The sequence below is a fragment of the Lepisosteus platostomus genome, chromosome 5, assembly GCF_059453375.1.
Source record: "Lepisosteus platostomus isolate fLepPlt1 chromosome 5, fLepPlt1.hap1, whole genome shotgun sequence".
In the NCBI taxonomy this organism is placed as follows: Eukaryota; Metazoa; Chordata; class Actinopteri; order Semionotiformes; family Lepisosteidae; genus Lepisosteus; species Lepisosteus platostomus.
Window position 1 is genome coordinate 3,181,238 of NC_142615.1, and position 18,547 is coordinate 3,199,784.

The 18,547-nt window shown below is 55.9% G+C and overlaps 1 protein-coding gene across 2 annotated transcripts in view; it reads right to left on the reverse strand.

Annotated features, from left to right (window-relative positions):
* Window positions 1-18,547, reverse strand: part of gabbr1b (gamma-aminobutyric acid (GABA) B receptor, 1b) — an 86,249-nt gene that overhangs the window by 35,757 nt on the left and 31,945 nt on the right. For both annotated transcript variants that reach the window (XM_088632033.1, XM_088632034.1), the window contains one exon: window positions 5,281-5,441. In XM_088632033.1, the coding sequence (XP_088488159.1) occupies window positions 5,281-5,441 (161 nt within the window). The remainder of the gene's footprint in view (window positions 1-5,280; window positions 5,442-18,547) is intronic.

Here is an 18,547-nt window from a genome sequence, read left to right on the forward strand (position 1 = left end):
ACAATCTGGCATTCTGCTACATCAAAGCTATTTTCCTCCCGTGTTTTAAAAAGCCCTAACAGCTATCAGACTCCTAGCTGGTGAAGACCTCTTGAAGAGAGAAGCCTACCGGAGGAGATTCTGAGTGACGGAACTGGGGCGGGCAGGCAGACAGGGGGAGGATCGGTGTCACTCCCTCTGCCTCTCTCGCCCCCTTCCCCAGCTCCCTGTCTCCTTCACGCCCGGCTGACCCCCTCCCCCACACTCTGCTCAACTGGTAACCTGCCTCCCTCGGGCTCTGAGTCACTGTCAGCCTGTCTCACTCCCTCTGTTCTCCAATACCAGCCTGTCTCACTCTTGCTCTGGTCCAATACCAGCCTGTCTCACTCCCTCTCTTCACCAATACCAGCCTGTCTCACTCCCTCTGTTCTCCGATACCAGCCGGTCTCACTCCCTCTGTTCTCCAATACCAGCCTGTCTCACCCCCTCTCTTCTCCGATACCAGCCTGTCTCACTCCCTCTCTTCTCCAATACCAGCCTGTCTCACTCTCTCTCTTCTCCGATACCAGCCTGTCTCACTCTCTCTTCTCCGATACCAGCCGGTCTCACTCTCTCTCTTCTCCGATACCAGCCGGTCTCACTCTCTCTCTTCTCCAATACTAGCCTGTCTCACTCCCTCTCTTCTCCAATACCAGCCTGTCTCACCCCCTCTCTTCTCCGATACCAGCCTGTCTCACTCCCTCTGTTCTCCGATACCAGCCTGTCTCACCCCCTCTCTTCTCCAATACCAGCCTGTCTCACTCCCTCTGTTCTCCGATACCAGCCTGTCTCACCCCCTCTCTTCTCCAATACCAGCCTGTCTCACCCCCTCTCTTCTGCGATACCAGCCTGTCTTACCCCCTCTGTTCTCCGATACCAGCCTGTCTCACCCCCTCTCTTCTCCAATACCAGCCTGTCTCACTCCCTCTGTTCTCCGATACCAGCCTGTCTCACCCCCTCTCTTCTCCAATACCAGCCTGTCTCACTCTTGCTCTGGTCCAATACCAGCCTATCTCACTCCCTCTCTTCACCAATACCAGCCTGTCTCACTCCCTCTCTTCACCAATATTAACCTGTCTCACCATCGCTCTGTTCCAATATTAACCCGTCTCACCCTCGCTCCGGTCCAATATTAACCCGTCTCACTCTCGCTCTGTTCCAATATTAACCCGTCTCACCCTTGCGCCTGTCCAATATTAACCTGTCTCATCCTCGCTCCGTTCCAATATTAACCCATCTCACTCTCGCTCCGTTCCAATATTAACCCGTCTCACCCTCGCTCCGGTTCCAATATTAACCCGTCTCACCCTCACTCCAGTCCAAATATTTACCCGTCTCACCCTCGCTCCGGTCCAATATTAACCCGTCTCACCCTCGCTCTGGTCCCCTCTCTCTCCATCACTGCGCTCCTCTCTCTCTCTCGGTGAAATGTCAGAGTGAATAATTTATCAAAGCCCGCACAGCCCGTTTCTGCGGTTGCCCCGGCAACGCTGGCGGTGATGAGCCCAGAGACACTGAGAGGATTAAGCTGAGAGAGAGGTTGTGTCTGTGTGCGCATCACCGACAGCACGCACCCTGGGGACACAACGTCCTCCTCCTCCTCCTCATCCTCCTCAGCCCCGTCAGAACACAAGGTACAGGTTACAGGTCAGGGCAATCCCACGGCCCATCCAGACTGTGTGGTAGTTAGTTCATCTGAGGAGCTCGTCCCCCCTCTGTGTGCAGAAGAGCCTCCTGTCCTGACTGGAGGAGCTCACCCAGCTGTGTCTGGAGAGAAGCCAGGGTATCGGCTTCAACCAAAGGGCTGGGCAGCCTGTTCCCCACCCCCACCTCCCTCTGTGTACAGAAGAGCCTCCTGTCCTGACTGGAGGAGCTCACCCAGCTGTGTCTGGAGAGAAGCCAGGATATCGGCTTCAACCACAGGGCTGGGCAGCCTGTTCCCCACCCCCACCCCCCTCTGTGTACAGAAGAGCCTCCTGTCCTGACTGGAGGAGCTCACCCAGCTGTGTCTGGAGAGAGGTACCTACAGTACCTGTGCTTGAAGTCCAGCCCTAGCTGTGCACAGTACAGTACTGCGGTATCTGACAGTGCGATACCGCGGTATCGAGACAGGACAGTACTGCGATATCTGACAGTGCGATACCGCGGTATCGAGACAGGACAGTACCGCGGTCTCTGACAGTGCGATACCGCGGTATCGAGACAGGACAGTACCGCGGTCTCTGACAGAGCGATACCGCGGTATCGAGACAGGACAGTACCGCGGTATCGAGACAGGACAGCACCGCGGTCTCTGACAGTGCGATACCACGGTATCGAGACAGGACAGTACCGCGGTATCGAGACAGGACAGTACCGCGGTCTCTGACAGTGTGATACCGCGGTATCGAGACAGTACAGTACTATGGTATCTGACAGTGTGATACCGCGGTATCTAGACAGGACAGTACTGCGGTGTCCGACAGTGCGATACCGCGGTATCGAGACAGGACAGTACTGCGGTCTCCGACAGTGCGATACCACGGTATCGAGACAGGACAGTACTGGGGTATCTGACAGTGCGATACCGCGGTATCGAGACAGGACAGTACTGCGGTCTCTGACAGTGCGATACCGCGGTATCGAGACAGGACAGTACTGCGGTCTCTGACAGTGCGATACCGCGGTATCGAGACAGGACAGTACTGCGGTCTCTGACAGTGCGATACCGCGGTATCGAGACAGGACAGTACTGCGGTCTCTGACAGTGTGATACCGCGGTCTCTGACAGTGTGATACCGCGGTATCGAGACAGGACAGTACTGCGGTCTCTGACAGTGTGATACCGCGGTATCGAGACTGGACAGTACTGTGGTATCGAGACTGGACAGTACTGCGGTCTCTGACAGTGCGATACCGCGGTATCGAGACAGGACAGTACTGCGGTCTCTGACAGTGTGATACCGCGGTATTGAGACAGGACAGTACTGCGGTCTCTGACAGTGTGATACCGCGGTATCGAGACAGGACAGTACTGCGGTCTCTGACAGTGTGATACCGCCGTATCGAGACAGGACAGTACCGCGGTCTCTGACAGTGTGATACCGCGGTATCGAGACAGGACAGTACTGCGGTCTCTGACAGTGCGATACCGCGGTATCGAGACAGGACAGTACTGCGGTCTCTGACAGTGTGATACCGCGGTATCGAGACAGGACAGTACTGCGGTCTCTGACAGTGCGATACCGCTGTATCGAGACAGGACAGTACCGCGGTCTCTGACAGTGTGATACCGCGGTATCGAGACAGGACAGTACTGCGGTCTCTGACAGTGTAATACCGCGGTATCGAGACAGGACAGTACTGCGGTCTCTGACAGTGTGATACCGCGGTATCGAGACAGGACAGTTCTGTGGTCTCTGACAGTGTGATACCGCGGTATCGAGACTGGACAGTACTGTGGTATCGAGACTGGACAGTACTGCGGTATCTGACAGTGTGATACCGCGGTATCGAGACAGGACAGTACTGCGGTATCTGACAGTGTGATACCGCGGTATCGAGACAGGACAGTACTGCGGTCTCTGACAGTGTGATACCGCGGTATCGAGACAGGACAGTACTGCGGTATCTGACAGTGTGATACCGTGGTCTCTGACAGTGCGATACCGCGGTATCGAGACAGGACAGTACCGCGTTCTCTGACAGTGCGATACCGCGGTATCGAGACAGGACAGTACTGCGGTCTCTGACAGTGTGATACCGCGGTATTGAGACAGGACAGTACTGCGGTATCTGACAGTGTGATACCGCGGTATCGAGACAGGACAGTACTGCGGTCTCTGACAGTGCGATACCGCGGTATCGAGACAGGACAGTACCGCGGTCTCTGACAGTGTGATACCGCGGTATTGAGACAGGACAGTACTGCGGTCTCTGACAGTGTGATACCGCGGTATTGAGACAGGACAGTACTGCGGTATCTGACAGTGTGATACCGCGGTATCGAGACTGGACAGTACTGTGGTATCGAGACTGGACAGTACTGGGGTATCTGACAGTGTGATACCGCGGTATCGAGACAGGACAGTACCGCGGTATCCAGACAGGACAGTTCTGCGGTCTCTGACAGTGCGATACCGCGGTCTCTGACAGTGCGATACCGCGGTATCGAGACAGGACAGTACTGCGGTCTCTGACAGTGCGATACCGCGGTATCGAGACAGGACAGTACTGCGGTCTCTGACAGTGCGATACCGCGGTATCGAGACAGGACAGTACTGCGGTCTCTGACAGTGTGATACCGCCGTATCGAGACAGGACAGTTCTGTGGTCTCTGACAGTGTGATACCGCGGTATCGAGACTGGACAGTACTGTGGTATCGAGACTGGACAGTACTGCGGTATCTGACAGTGCGATACCGCGGTATCGAGACAGGACAGTACTGCGGTCTCCGACAGTGTGATACCGCGGTATCGAGACAGGACAGTACCGCGGTCTCTGACAGTGCGATACCGCGGTATCGAGACAGGACAGTACTGCGGTCTCTGACAGTGCGATACCGCGGTATCGAGACAGGACAGTACTGCGGTCTCTGACAGTGCGATACCGCGGTATCGAGACAGGACAGTACTGCGGTCTCTGACAGTGCGATACCGCGGTATCGAGACAGGACAGTACTGCGGTCTCTGACAGTGCGATACCGCGGTATCGAGACAGGACAGTACTGCGGTCTCTGACAGTGCGATACCGCTGTATCGAGACAGGACAGTACTGTGTTCTCTGACAGTGTGATACCGCGGTATCGAGACAGGACAGTACTGTGCCGAACCATCATCATCACCTCAGTGCCTGCCCTTCCTGCAGGAGCCCAGTTCCCGTCACAGACACGCAAAACCCGTCTCAGACTGGGGACCAGCGACCTCCCCACTCCCACTCGCGACACAGAGGGGAGGGAAAAAAAAACCGGCCACGGTATCCCCCCCAAACCACCCCACCCCCTTCCCCACTTGGGGGGGCGCCTCCGGCATTTTCATTTCGCGTTAAAAAAAAAAAAAAAAGTTCGTTTATTTTTTTTTAACAAATGTCTTCTGCACCCGTCCCGTCGGGCCCCGCGGGGCGGGGGGTTCCGGGCGCTCGAGCCGCCCCTCGCCATGGCAACGGAGAAGGAAGCGAAGCGCCGCCGCCGCATCAACACCAACAACAACAACAACAACAACACAATCACGACAACCCCTCACAATACACACTCCACAGCGCGGCCCCCACACACCCACACCCACCTTGCTGTCGTGGTAGATGAGCTTGAGTTCGTAGTCGGGCAGGATGTCGGGGCGGCTGTTGACCAGCTCCAGCGCCATCTGCGCGGCCGGCAGGCAGGCCTGTCCGCCCGGCCAGCCGCCGCTCATGGGGAACAGAGCGCCGATGTACAGCATCTTCTTCCCTGCGGCCGGGCCCGCCAGCAGCAGCAGGAGGAGGAGGAGGAGGAGGAGGAGAGGAGAGGGGGAGAGACCGGGCGTGAGCCGCCGGCCCGGACACCAGCGGAAGCAGCGCCCGCCGAGCCGCGCCGGCATCCCGGCCGGAGGGGGGGGGACCCCGCTGGACACGGGGGTGTCTCTGAGGGGGTTACAGTCGCCGAGAGAGAGAGACACTCTCGGCCCCGTTGGTGGTTCCCCGAAAACCCCCCGAGCCGAATGGAAGCGGGACCGAACCGGACCGGTGCGCGGAGCTCGGGTCCGAGGACGGACGGACGGACGGACGCGGCCCGGTCAGGCGACAGGAAGACGGAGGAGGAGGAGGAGGAGGAGGAAGAGGAGGACAGGAGTGGCGGCGGCGATGGTGCTGACGGCCGTAGCGGGGGATGAAGAGGGACGCGTGTCGGAGAGGTTCCGGTCCGGTCCGCGGCGATGACGACCCGTGGGCTGCCGGTCCGGTCGCGTCCAAGCGCTCTCTCTCTCTCTCCTCCTCTCCCGGCGATCTCCGAGGAGGAGGAGGAGGAGGACGAAGGGGGCGCTAATTAACTCGGGGGTTAATTGGTAACGGAAAAGCGCCGCTCTCCTCGGGCCCCGTCCCCCGGACACACCGTCCCTGTCCGCCGGCCGATGTATCGATCAGGGGTGTCGGGGTGTCGATCGCTCGATCGACTGGCCCGGCCTGCAGCAGGTGTGTGTGTGTGTGTGTGTGTGTGTGTGTGTGTTGGGGGGGGTGTTCTCGTCTCGTCTAAAGCCTCGCGCCCCGCCGGCCTCCGTCGTCCCCCCGGCGCAGCGCGCGAGCCGAGCAGGCGCCCGCCGCCGCACGGGCGGGCATCTCGCGCCGCTCCACCGGTCGCGTCCCGCGCTGTCCCTCGCGCCCGGCCCGCGGCCCGCGCTCGCGCGTGTGTGTGTGTATGTGTGTGTGAGAGAGAGCGAGAGGTGCTGGCGCGCGCGAGTGGCGTGGGTCTCTCCGGTACGACGCGGAGCGGAGGAGGAGAGGAGGAGGAAGAGAGGAAGAGGAGGAGAGGAGGGTCGGTAAACGAGCCCCGTCGCTCCCGCAGAGGAAGTCTTCGCCCGGAGAGCGAGCCCCGCAGACGAGCTCCGACGCGCGACTGAGCCTGCCGACACACCGCGGGAACAGAGGCTGCCGCGCGCGCGCGCACGCGCACACACACGCACACACGCGGGCTCTCTCTCGCGCCGGCTTGAGCGGCAGCGGGGTGGGAGCAGCCCACCGCTCGCTCGCGCGCACACACACACACACCCCCCCCACTCATCCTGAAACGCTGCTCGAGAACCGATCCCCCCCCCCCCCCCCTCTCTGTCTCCGGGAGGGTAACCCACTCGTGATCTCGCCCCGCAGCCAGAGAAACCGGCATGAGACCCGACCGGAGCAGTGCCCCACGGAGAGGAGAGAGAGAGAGGGGAGAGAGAGGAGAGAGGAGAGAGATACAGGAGAGAGAGGAGAGATACAGGAGAGAGGAGAGAGATACAGGAGAGAGAGGAGAGATATAGGAGAGGGGAGAGATACAAGAGAGGAGAGATACAGGAGAGAGAGAGAGAGGAGCGATATAGGAGACGGGAGAGAGGGGAGAGATACAGGAGAGAGAGGGGAGATACAGGAGAGAGAGGGGAGAGATACAGGAGAGATACAGGAGAGAGGAGAGAGATACAGGAGAGAGAGGAGAGATACAGGAGAGAGGAGAGAGATAGAGGAGAGAGATACAGGAGAGAGAGGAGCGATATAGGAGAGGGGAGAGATACAAGAGAGGAGAGAGAGAGGAGAGAGAGGAGAGATACAGGAGAGAGAGAGAGGAGAGAGAGAGGAGCGATATAGGAGACAGGGGAGAGAGGGGAGAGAGAGGAGAGATACAGGAGAGAGAGAGGGGAGAGGAGAGAGAGAGGAGAGAGATACAGGAGGGAGAGGGGAGAGAGAGAGAGGAGAGATACAGGAGAGAGAGGAGAGAGGAGCGATATAGGAGACAGAGGAGAGAGGGGAGAGATACAAGAGAGAGGAGAGATACAGGAGAGAGGAGAGAGAGGAGAGATACAGGAGAGAGGAGAGAGATACAGGAGAGAGGAGAGAGATACAGGAGAGAGGAGAGAGATACAGGAGAGAGAGAGGAGCGATATAGGAGAGATACAGGAGAGAGAGGAGAGATACAGGAGAGAGAGAGGAGCGATATAGGAGACGGGAGAGAGGGGAGAGATACAAGAGAGAGGAGAGAGAGAGAGGAGCGATATAGGAGACGGGAGAGAGGGGAGAGATACAAGAGAGAGGAGAGATACAGGAGAGAGGAGAGATACAGGAGAGAGAGGAGAGATACAGGAGAGAGAGGAGCGATATAGGAGAGAGAGGAGCGATATAGGAGAGAGAGGAGCGATATAGGAGAGAGAGGAGAGAGATACAGGAGAGAGGAGAGAGATACAGGAGAGAGAGAGGAGCGATATAGGAGAGGGGAGAGATACAAGAGAGAGGAGAGATACAGGAGAGAGAGAGGAGCGATATAGGAGACGGGAGAGAGGGGAGAGATACGAGAGAGAGGAGAGAGAGGGGAGGAGGGGGGGTTTCTCTCTCCTCTACAGAAGCTGTTTGATATAAACACCCCTCTCTCATTTTGTATCCTCTAAATGCGTCTGTACATCTGTATCCACACACACACACACACACCCTCTCTCTCCTGCCAGTCCCCCAGTGTCCACCCCAGTGTCCACACACAGTACAGAGTGTACCCCAGTGTCTACACACACACAGTACAGAGTGTACCCCAGTGTCCACACACACACACAGTACAGAGTGTACCCCAGTGTCTACACACACACAGTACAGAGTGTACCCACACACACAGTACAGAGTGTACCCACACACACAGTACAGAGTGTACCCCAGTGTCCACACACACAGTACAGAGTGTACCCCAGTGTCTACACACACACAGTACAGAGTGTACCCCAGTGTCCACACACACAGTACAGAGTGTACCCACACACACAGTACAGAGTGTACCCCAGTGTCCACACACACAGTACAGAGTGTACCCACACACACAGTACAGAGTGTACCCCAGTGTCCACACACACAGTACAGAGTGTACCCACACACACAGTACAGAGTGTACCCCAGTGTCCACACATACACACACAGAGCTGCACCCCCAGTGTCCACACACACACACTGCTGCACCCTTGGATTCTAATGCCTCTTCCTGACACAAACACACCTTCTGTTACTTTCACAGTGAGTCGCTGGTCTCTAATTGCAGCACCACCAGTCCTTTTTTTAAAAGCCATGAATTTCTCTTGTTCCCCACCCCCACCCCCCTCTGTGTACAGAAGAGCCTCCTGTCCTGACTGGAGGAGCTCACCCAGCTGGGTCTGGAGAGAAGCCGGGGTATCGGCTTCAACCACAGGGCTGGGCGGCTTGTTCCCCACCCCCACCCCCCTCTGTGTACAGCAGAGCCTCCTGTATTGACTGGAGGAGCTCACCCAGCTGTGTCTGGAGAGAAGCCAGGGTATCGGCTTCAACCACAGGGCTGGGCAGCCTGTTCCCCACCCCCACCCCCCTCTGTGTACAGTAGAGCCCCCTGTCCTGACTGGAGGAGCTCACCCAGCTGTGTCTGGAGAGAAGCCAGGGTATCGGCTTCAACCACATTTCTGTAGGTCTTTTACAGCCGACTGTCGATAAGAAAAATGTGCCTCACACACAGTAAACACACAGCAACCTTCAGCACTGAGGATGACGCTGTTAATAAATTAATCAGACTGTAGCTCAGCTCAGGTAGAGCAACCCCTCCAGAGAGGGGTTTATATATAAAGTGCACACTGTATCATCGCAGGAAAGTAAACTGACTGGGTTTTTTCCCATGAATTATTAACCCCAGTAAAAAATCCCCTGTTTGGATTATTTATAAGGACTCAAGAAGTTGAGTGTGTGTGTGTGTCTCTCTCGCGTGTGTGTGTTTGTGCAGCAAGCGTGTGGGTGTGTAGCGAGTGTCGTGTAGTAGGTGTGTGAGTGTGTAGCGTGTGTGAGAATGTACACTGAGTGTGTGAATGGCCTGTGTGTGTGTGGTGTGTCTCCGATCCCTGTCCCCAGCCTGTTGAAGAATGTGTGTGTGTGTGGTGTGTCTCCGATCCCTGTCCCCAGCCTGTTGAAGAATGTGTGTGTGTGTGGTGTGTCTCCGATCCCTGTCCCCCAGCCTGTTGAAGAATGTGTGTGTGTGGTGTGTCTCCGATCCCTGTCCCCAGCCTGTTGAAGAATGTGTGTGTGTGTGGTGCGTCTCCGATCCCTGTCCCCAGCCTGTTGAAGAATGTGTGTGTGTGTGGTGTGTCTCCGATCCCTGTCCCCAGCCTGTTGAAGAATGTGTGTGTGTGTGGTGTGTCTCCGATCCCTGTCCCCAGCCTGTTGAAGAATGTGTGTGTGTGTGGTGTGTCTCCGATCCCTGTCCCCCAGCCTGTTGAAGAATGTGTGTGTGTGTGGTGTGTCTCCGATCCCTGTCCCCAGCCTGTTGAAGAATGTGTGTGTGTGTGGTGTGTCTCCGATCCCTGTCCCCAGCCTGTTGAAGAATGTGTGTGTGTGTGTGGTGCGTCTCCGATCCCTGTCCCCAGCCTGTTGAAGAATGTGTGTGTGTGTGGTGTGTCTCCGATCCCTGTCCCCAGCCTGTTGAAGAATGTGTGTGTGTGTGTGGTGTGTCTCCGATCCCTGTCCCCAGCCTGTTGAAGAATGTGTGTGTGTGTGGTGTGTCTCCGATCCCTGTCCCCCAGCCTGTTGAAGAATGTGTGTGTGTGTGGTGTGTCTCTGATCCCTGTCCCCCAGCCTGTTGAAGAATGTGTGTGTGTGTGGTGTGTCTCCGATCCCTGTCCCCAGCCTGTTGAAGAATGTGTGTGTGTGTGGTGTGTCTCCGATCCCTGTCCCCAGCCTGTTGAAGAATGTGTGTGTGTGTGGTGTGTCTCCGATCCCTGTCCCCCAGCCTGTTGAAGAATGTGTGTGTGTGTGGTGTGTCTCCGATCCCTGTCCCCAGCCTGTTGAAGAATGTGTGTGTGTGTGGTGTGTCTCCGATCCCTGTCCCCAGCCTGTTGAAGAATGTGTGTGTGTGTGGTGTGTCTCCGATCCCTGTCCCCCAGCCTGTTGAAGAATGTGTGTGTGTGTGGTGTGTCTCTGATCCCTGTCCCCCAGCCTGTTGAAGAATGTGTGTGTGTGTGTTTGTGTGTAGCGAGTGTGTGTGTGTGTAGTGTGTCTGCGGGCCGATCCCTCTCCTCCTCTCCCTCTCTCCCCCTCTCTCTCTTCCTCTCCCCCTCTCTCCCTCTTCCTCTCCCCCTCTCCCTCTCTCTCTCCCTCTCTCTCTTCCTCTCCCCCTCTCTCTCTTCCTCTCCCCCTCTCCCTCTCTCTCTTCCTCTCCCCCTCTTCCTCTCTCTCTTCCTCTCCCCCTCTTCCTCTCTCCCTCTCTCTCTTCCTCTCCCCCTCTCCTCTCTCCCTCTGTCTTCCTCTCCCCCTCTCCCTCTCTCACTCCCTCCCTCTCCCTCTCTCCCCCTCTCCCTCTCTCTCTTCCTCTCCCCCTCTTCCTCTCCCCCTCTCCTCTCTCCCTCTCTCTTCCTCTCCCCCTCTCTCCCTCTCCCTCTCTCACTCCCTCCCTCTCCCTCTCTCCCCCTCTCCCTCTCTCTCTTTCTCTCCCTCTCTCTTCCTCTCCCTCTCTCCCTCTCTCTCCCTCTCCCCCTCTCTCTCCCTCTCTCCCACCCTCTCTCTCACTCTCCCACTCTCTCCCTCTCTTCCTCTCTCTCTCTCTCTCTTCCTCTCTCTCCCTCTCTCCCTCCCTCCCTCTCCCTCCCCCCCTCTCTCCCGCCCCCAGCGTGTGTCCTGTCACCTGCAGGAGTGTGAAGCCCGAGGTGCTCATGTATGTGTGTGTTCATATCTATATATAAAACGCAGCTCCGGACTCTCACTGTCATGAGACCGTTGGCCCCGAAATGGGGCCGAGCAGCTGCCCACCAGCCCGCGGTCGCCACGGAAACGGAGGGGAGCAGTTGTCGCGGCAACGGGGGAGCACCGGTCGCCGCGGCAACGGGGGGAGGGGGGGAGACCCGCGGTCGTCGTGGCAACAGAACGGCAGCGGTCGCCATGGCGGAGGAGGAGGGGGACCAGCACTGATATTCCTCCCTCGCAGCGGGACCAGTGGAGATATTAATAACAGGCGTGAGGCTGCGCTATGGCGACGGCCGCGCGGCGGGACCCGCCCCCCGTTGCCGCCAGAGCGCTGACCTACATGAGGAGGTCGCTACACCTCAAAAAACAGGGCTCCTGCCTTTACAACTGGGGCGCACACAAGCCAGAGTGCTACACAGCCCTCAACAACAATACACACTGACTGAATATCTGACCAGGACAAGGAACAGCAAGGAGAAACTGACCACAGCCTGGACACAGGCAGGCCCGGCTGTCCAGAGAGGACAGGCTCAGAGTGGCCACAGCCTGGACACAGACACTGGACGCAGGCAGACCTGGCTGTCCAGAGAGGACAGGCTCAGAGTGGCCACAGCCTGGACACAGACACTGGAAATAGGCAGACCTGGCTGTCCAGAGAGGACAGGCTCAGTGACCACAGCCTGGACACAGACACTGGACACAGGCAGACCTGGCTGTCCAGAGAGGACAGGCTCAGTGACCACATCCTGGACACAGACAGACCTGGCTGTCCGGAGAGGACAGGCTCAGTGACCACAGCCTGGACACACACACACACTGGACACAGACAGACCTGGCTGTCCAGAGAGGACAGGCTCAGTGACCACAGCCTGGACACAGGCAGGCCCGGCTGTCCAGAGAGGACAGGCTCAGAGTGGCCACAGCCTGGACACAGACACTGGAAATAGGCAGACCTGGCTGTCCAGAGAGGACAGGCTCAGAGTGGCCACAGCCTGGACACACACACTGGACACAGGCAGGCCTGGCTGTCCAGAGAGGACAGGCTCAGAGTGACCACAGCCTGGACACAGGCAGGCCCGGCTGTCCAGAGAGGACAGGCTCAGAGTGGCCACAGCCTGGACACAGACACTGGACACAGGCAGACCTGGCTGTCCAGAGAGGACAGGCTCAGTGACCACATCCTGGACACAGACAGACCTGGCTGTCCGGAGAGGACAGGCTCAGTGACCACAGCCTGGACACACACACACTGGACACAGACAGACCTGGCTGTCCAGAGAGGACAGGCTCAGTGACCACAGCCTGGACACAGGCAGGCCCGGCTGTCCAGAGAGGACAGGCTCAGAGTGGCCACAGCCTGGACACAGACACTGGAAATAGGCAGACCTGGCTGTCCAGAGAGGACAGGCTCAGTGACCACAGCCTGGACACAGACACTGGACACAGGCAGACCTGGCTGTCCAGAGAGGACAGGCTCAGTGACCACATCCTGGACACAGACAGACCTGGCTGTCCGGAGAGGACAGGCTCAGTGACCACAGCCTGGACACACACACACTGGACACAGACAGACCTGGCTGTCCAGAGAGGACAGGCTCAGAGTGACCACAGCCTGGACACACACACACTGGACACAGGCAGACCTGGCTGTCCAGAGAGGACAGGCTCAGTGACCACAGCCTGGACACAGACACTGGACACAGGCAGACCCCACTGTCCAGAGAGGACAGGCTCAGTGACCACAGACACTGGACACAGGCAGACCTGGCTGTCCAGAGAGGACAGGCTCAGTGACCACAGACACTGGACACAGGCAGACCTGGCTGTCCAGAGAGGACAGGCTCAGTGACCACAGACACTGGACACAGGCAGACCCGGCTGTCCAGAGAGGACAGGCTCAGTGAACTGTGGGAGGAAACTGGAGCTTCTGGAGGAAAACCCACAGGAACACGAGGCCAACATGCAGACTCCACACAGACAGCACCCCCGGTGCAGAATCGAACCCAGGGCCACAGCAGTGCCAGCCACCAGATCACCATAGCAACCGCGAAGCGCAATTATTATTTGAACTCCAATTAAGGATGTATCATGTGAATCACCCCATTATCAACCGTCGGTTCTTCCTGTTGTACCACATGAATAATAGATTGATATTAAATAATCATGCCGCCATTTAACGCTCACAGCGAACGCCCCACTGGGTCTCCTGCTGCCCCCCTCCCTCCTCCTCCTCTCTGCCTGCCCTTCCCCGGCGGGAGACGGGATTCTCGGGCTCCCTGCGGACGGGAGACAGGCTGTGCCTGCAGAGATCCCCTCCCCCTCGGGCCGGAGAGGGGGGGTCAGTCCTGAAGTATTGGCGGCTCTGAGAGGGGGGGATCCGCGGGCGATTCTGAGGGAATCGGCTTGGTCTCCGTCTGTCCTCACTGCTGACACACTGCCTGACACACTGGCCCTGTTACTGACACACTGTCTGACCTGATTACTGACACACTGTCTGACCTGATTACTGACACACTGTCTGACCTGATTACTGACACACTGGCCCTGTTACTGACACACTGTCTGACCTGATTACTGACACACTGGCCCTGTTACTGACACACTGCCTGACACACTGGCCCTGTTACTGACACACTGTCTGACCTGATTACTGACACACTGGCCCTGTTACTGACACACTGCCTGACCTGATTACTGACACACTGTCTGACCTGATTACTGACACACTGCCTGACCTGATTACTGACACACTGGCCCTGTTACTGACACACTGCCTGACCTGATTACTGACACACTGTCTGACCTGATTACTGACACACTGCCTGACCTGATTACTGACACACTGGCCCTGCTGCTGACACACTGCCTGACCTGATTACTGACACACTGTCTGACCTGATTACTGACACACTGTCTGACCTGATTACTGACACACTGCCTGACCTGATTACTGACACACTGTCTGACCTGATTACTGACACACTGGCCCTGTTACTGACACACTGCCTGACCTGATTACTGACACACTGTCTGACCTGATTACTGACACACTGCCTGACCTGATTACTGACACACTGCCTGACCTGATTACTGACACACTGGCCCTGCTGCTGACACACTGTCTGACCTGATTACTGACACACTGTCTGACCTGATTACTGACACACTGCCTGACCTGATTACTGACACACTGGCCCTGTTACTGACACACTGGCCCTGTTACTGACACACTGCCTGACCTGATTACTGACACACTGTCTGACCTGATTACTGACACACTGCCTGACCTGATTACTGACACACTGGCCCTGTTACTGACACACTGCCTGACCTGATTACTGACACACTGTCTGACCTGATTACTGACACACTGCCTGACCTGATTACTGACACACTGTCTGACCTGATTACTGACACACTGCCTGACCTGATTACTGACACACTGCCTGACCTGATTACTGACACACTGTCTGACCTGATTACTGACACACTGGCCCTGTTACTGACACACTGCCTGACCTGATTACTGACACACTGTCTGACCTGATTACTGACACACTGCCTGACCTGATTACTGACACACTGCCTGACCTGATTACTGACACACTGGCCCTGCTGCTGACACACTGTCTGACCTGATTACTGACACACTGTCTGACCTGATTACTGACACACTGTCTGACCTGATTACTGACACACTGGCCCTGTTACTGACACACTGCCTGACCTGATTACTGACACACTGTCTGACCTGATTACTGACACACTGTCTGACCTGATTACTGACACACTGCCTGACCTGATTACTGACACACTGCCTGACCTGATTACTGACACACTGCCTGACCTGATTACTGACACACTGCCTGACCTGATTACTGACACACTGTCTGACCTGATTACTGACACACTGCCTGACCTGATTACTGACACACTGGCCCTGTTACTGACACACTGCCTGACCTGATTACTGACACACTGTCTGACCTGATTACTGACACACTGTCTGACCTGATTACTGACACACTGCCTGACCTGATTACTGACACACTGTCTGACCTGATTACTGACACACTGTCTGACCTGATTACTGACACACTGCCTGACCTGATTACTGACACACTGGCCCTGTTACTGACACACTGCCTGACCTGATTACTGACACACTGCCTGACCTGATTACTGACACACTGCCTGACCTGATTACTGACACACTGTCTGACCTGATTACTGACACACTGCCTGACCTGATTACTGACACACTGGCCCTGTTACTGACACACTGCCTGACCTGATTACTGACACACTGCCTGACCTGATTACTGACACACTGTCTGACCTGATTACTGACACACTGCCTGACCTGATTACTGACACACTGTCTGACCTGATTACTGACACACTGCCTGACCTGATTACTGACACACTGTCTGACCTGATTACTGACACACTGGCCCTGCTGCTGACACACTGCCTGACCTGATTACTGACACACTGTCTGACCTGATTACTGACACACTGCCTGACCTGATTACTGACACACTGTCTGACCTGATTACTGACACACTGTCTGACCTGATTACTGACACACTGCCTGACCTGATTACTGACACACTGTCTGACCTGATTACTGACACACTGCCTGACCTGATTACTGACACACTGGCCCTGCTGCTGACACACTGTCTGACCTGATTACTGACACACTGCCTGACCTGATTACTGACACACTGTCTGACCTGATTACTGACACACTGTCTGACCTGATTACTGACACACTGCCTGACCTGATTACTGACACACTGGCCCTGTTACTGACACACTGCCTGACCTGATTACTGACACACTGCCTGACCTGATTACTGACACACTGGCCCTGTTACTGACACACTGGCCCTGTTACTGACACACTGCCTGACCTGATTACTGACACACTGCCTGACCTGATTACTGACACACTGCCTGACCTGATTACTGACACACTGTCTGACCTGATTACTGACACACTGCCTGACCTGATTACTGACACACTGGCCCTGCTGCTGACACACTGTCTGACCTGATTACTGACACACTGCCTGACCTGATTACTGACACACTGCCTGACCTGATTACTGACACACTGCCTGACCTGATTACTGACACACTGCCTGACCTGATTACTGACACACTGGCCCTGCTGCTGACACACTGTCTGACCTGATTACTGACACACTGCCTGACCTGATTACTGACACACTGTCTGACCTGATTACTGACACACTGTCTGACCTGATTACTGACACACTGCCTGACCTGATTACTGACACACTGGCCCTGTTACTGACACACTGCCTGACCTGATTACTGACACACTGCCTGACCTGATTACTGACACACTGGCCCTGTTACTGACACACTGGCCCTGTTACTGACACACTGCCTGACCTGATTACTGACACACTGCCTGACCTGATTACTGACACACTGCCTGACCTGATTACTGACACACTGTCTGACCTGATTACTGACACACTGCCTGACCTGATTACTGACACACTGGCCCTGTTACTGACACACTGGCCCTGCTGCTGACACACTGTCTGACCTGATTACTGACACACTGGCCCTGTTACTGACACACTGTCTAACCTGATTACTGACACACTGGCCCTGTTACTGACACACTGCCTGACCTGATTACTGACACACTGCCTGACCTGATTACTGACACACTGCCTGACCTGATTACTGACACACTGGCCCTGTTACTGACACACTGCCTGACCTGATTACTGACACACTGCCTGACCTGATTACTGACACACTGCCTGACCTGATTACTGACACACTGCCTGACCTGATTACTGACACACTGTCTGACCTGATTACTGACACACTGCCTGACCTGATTACTGACACACTGTCTGACCTGATTACTGACACACTGCCTGACCTGATTACTGACACACTGTCTGACCTGATTACTGACACACTGCCTGACCTGATTACTGACACACTGCCTGACCTGATTACTGACACACTGTCTGACCTGATTACTGACACACTGCCTGACCTGATTACTGACACACTGGCCCTGTTACTGACACACTGCCTGACCTGATTACTGACACACTGCCTGACCTGATTACTGACACACTGCCTGACCTGATTACTGACACACTGTCTGACCTGATTACTGACACACTGGCCCTGCTGCTGACACACTGGCCCTGCTGCTGACACACTGCCTGACCTGATTACTGACACACTGCCTGACCTGATTACTGACACACTGTCTGACCTGATTACTGACACACTGGCCCTGCTGCTGACACACTGCCTGACCTGATTACTGACACACTGTCTGACCTGATTACTGACACACTGCCTGACCTGATTACTGACACACTGTCTGACCTGATTACTGACACACTGGCCCTGCTGCTGACACACTGCCTGACCTGATTACTGACACACTGGCCCTGTTACTGACACACTGTCTGACCTGATTACTGACACACTGCCTGACCTGATTACTGACACACTGGCCCTGTTACTGACACACTGCCTGACCTGATTACTGACACACTGCCTGACCTGATTACTGACACACTGCCTGACCTGATTACTGACACACTGCCTGACCTGATTACTGACACACTGGCCCTGTTACTGACACACTGTCTGACCTGATTACTGACACACTGCCTGACCTGATTACTGACACACTGTCTGACCTGATTACTGACACACTGCCTGACCTGATTACTGACACACTGTCTGACCTGATTACTGACACACTGTCTGACCTGATTACTGACACACTGCCTGACCTGATTACTGACACACTGCCTGACCTGATTACTGACACACTGCCTGACCTGATTACTGACACACTGGCCCTGTTACTGACACACTGCCTGACCTGATTACTGACACACTGCCTGACCTGATTACTGACACACTGGCCCTGCTGCTGACACACTGGCCCTGCTGCTGACACACTGTCTGACCTGATTACTGACACACTGCCTGACCTGATTACTGACACACTGCCTGACCTGATTACTGACACACTGCCTGACCTGATTACTGACACACTGTCTGACCTGATTACTGACACACTGCCTGACCTGATTACTGACACACTGGCCCTGTTACTGACACACTGCCTGACCT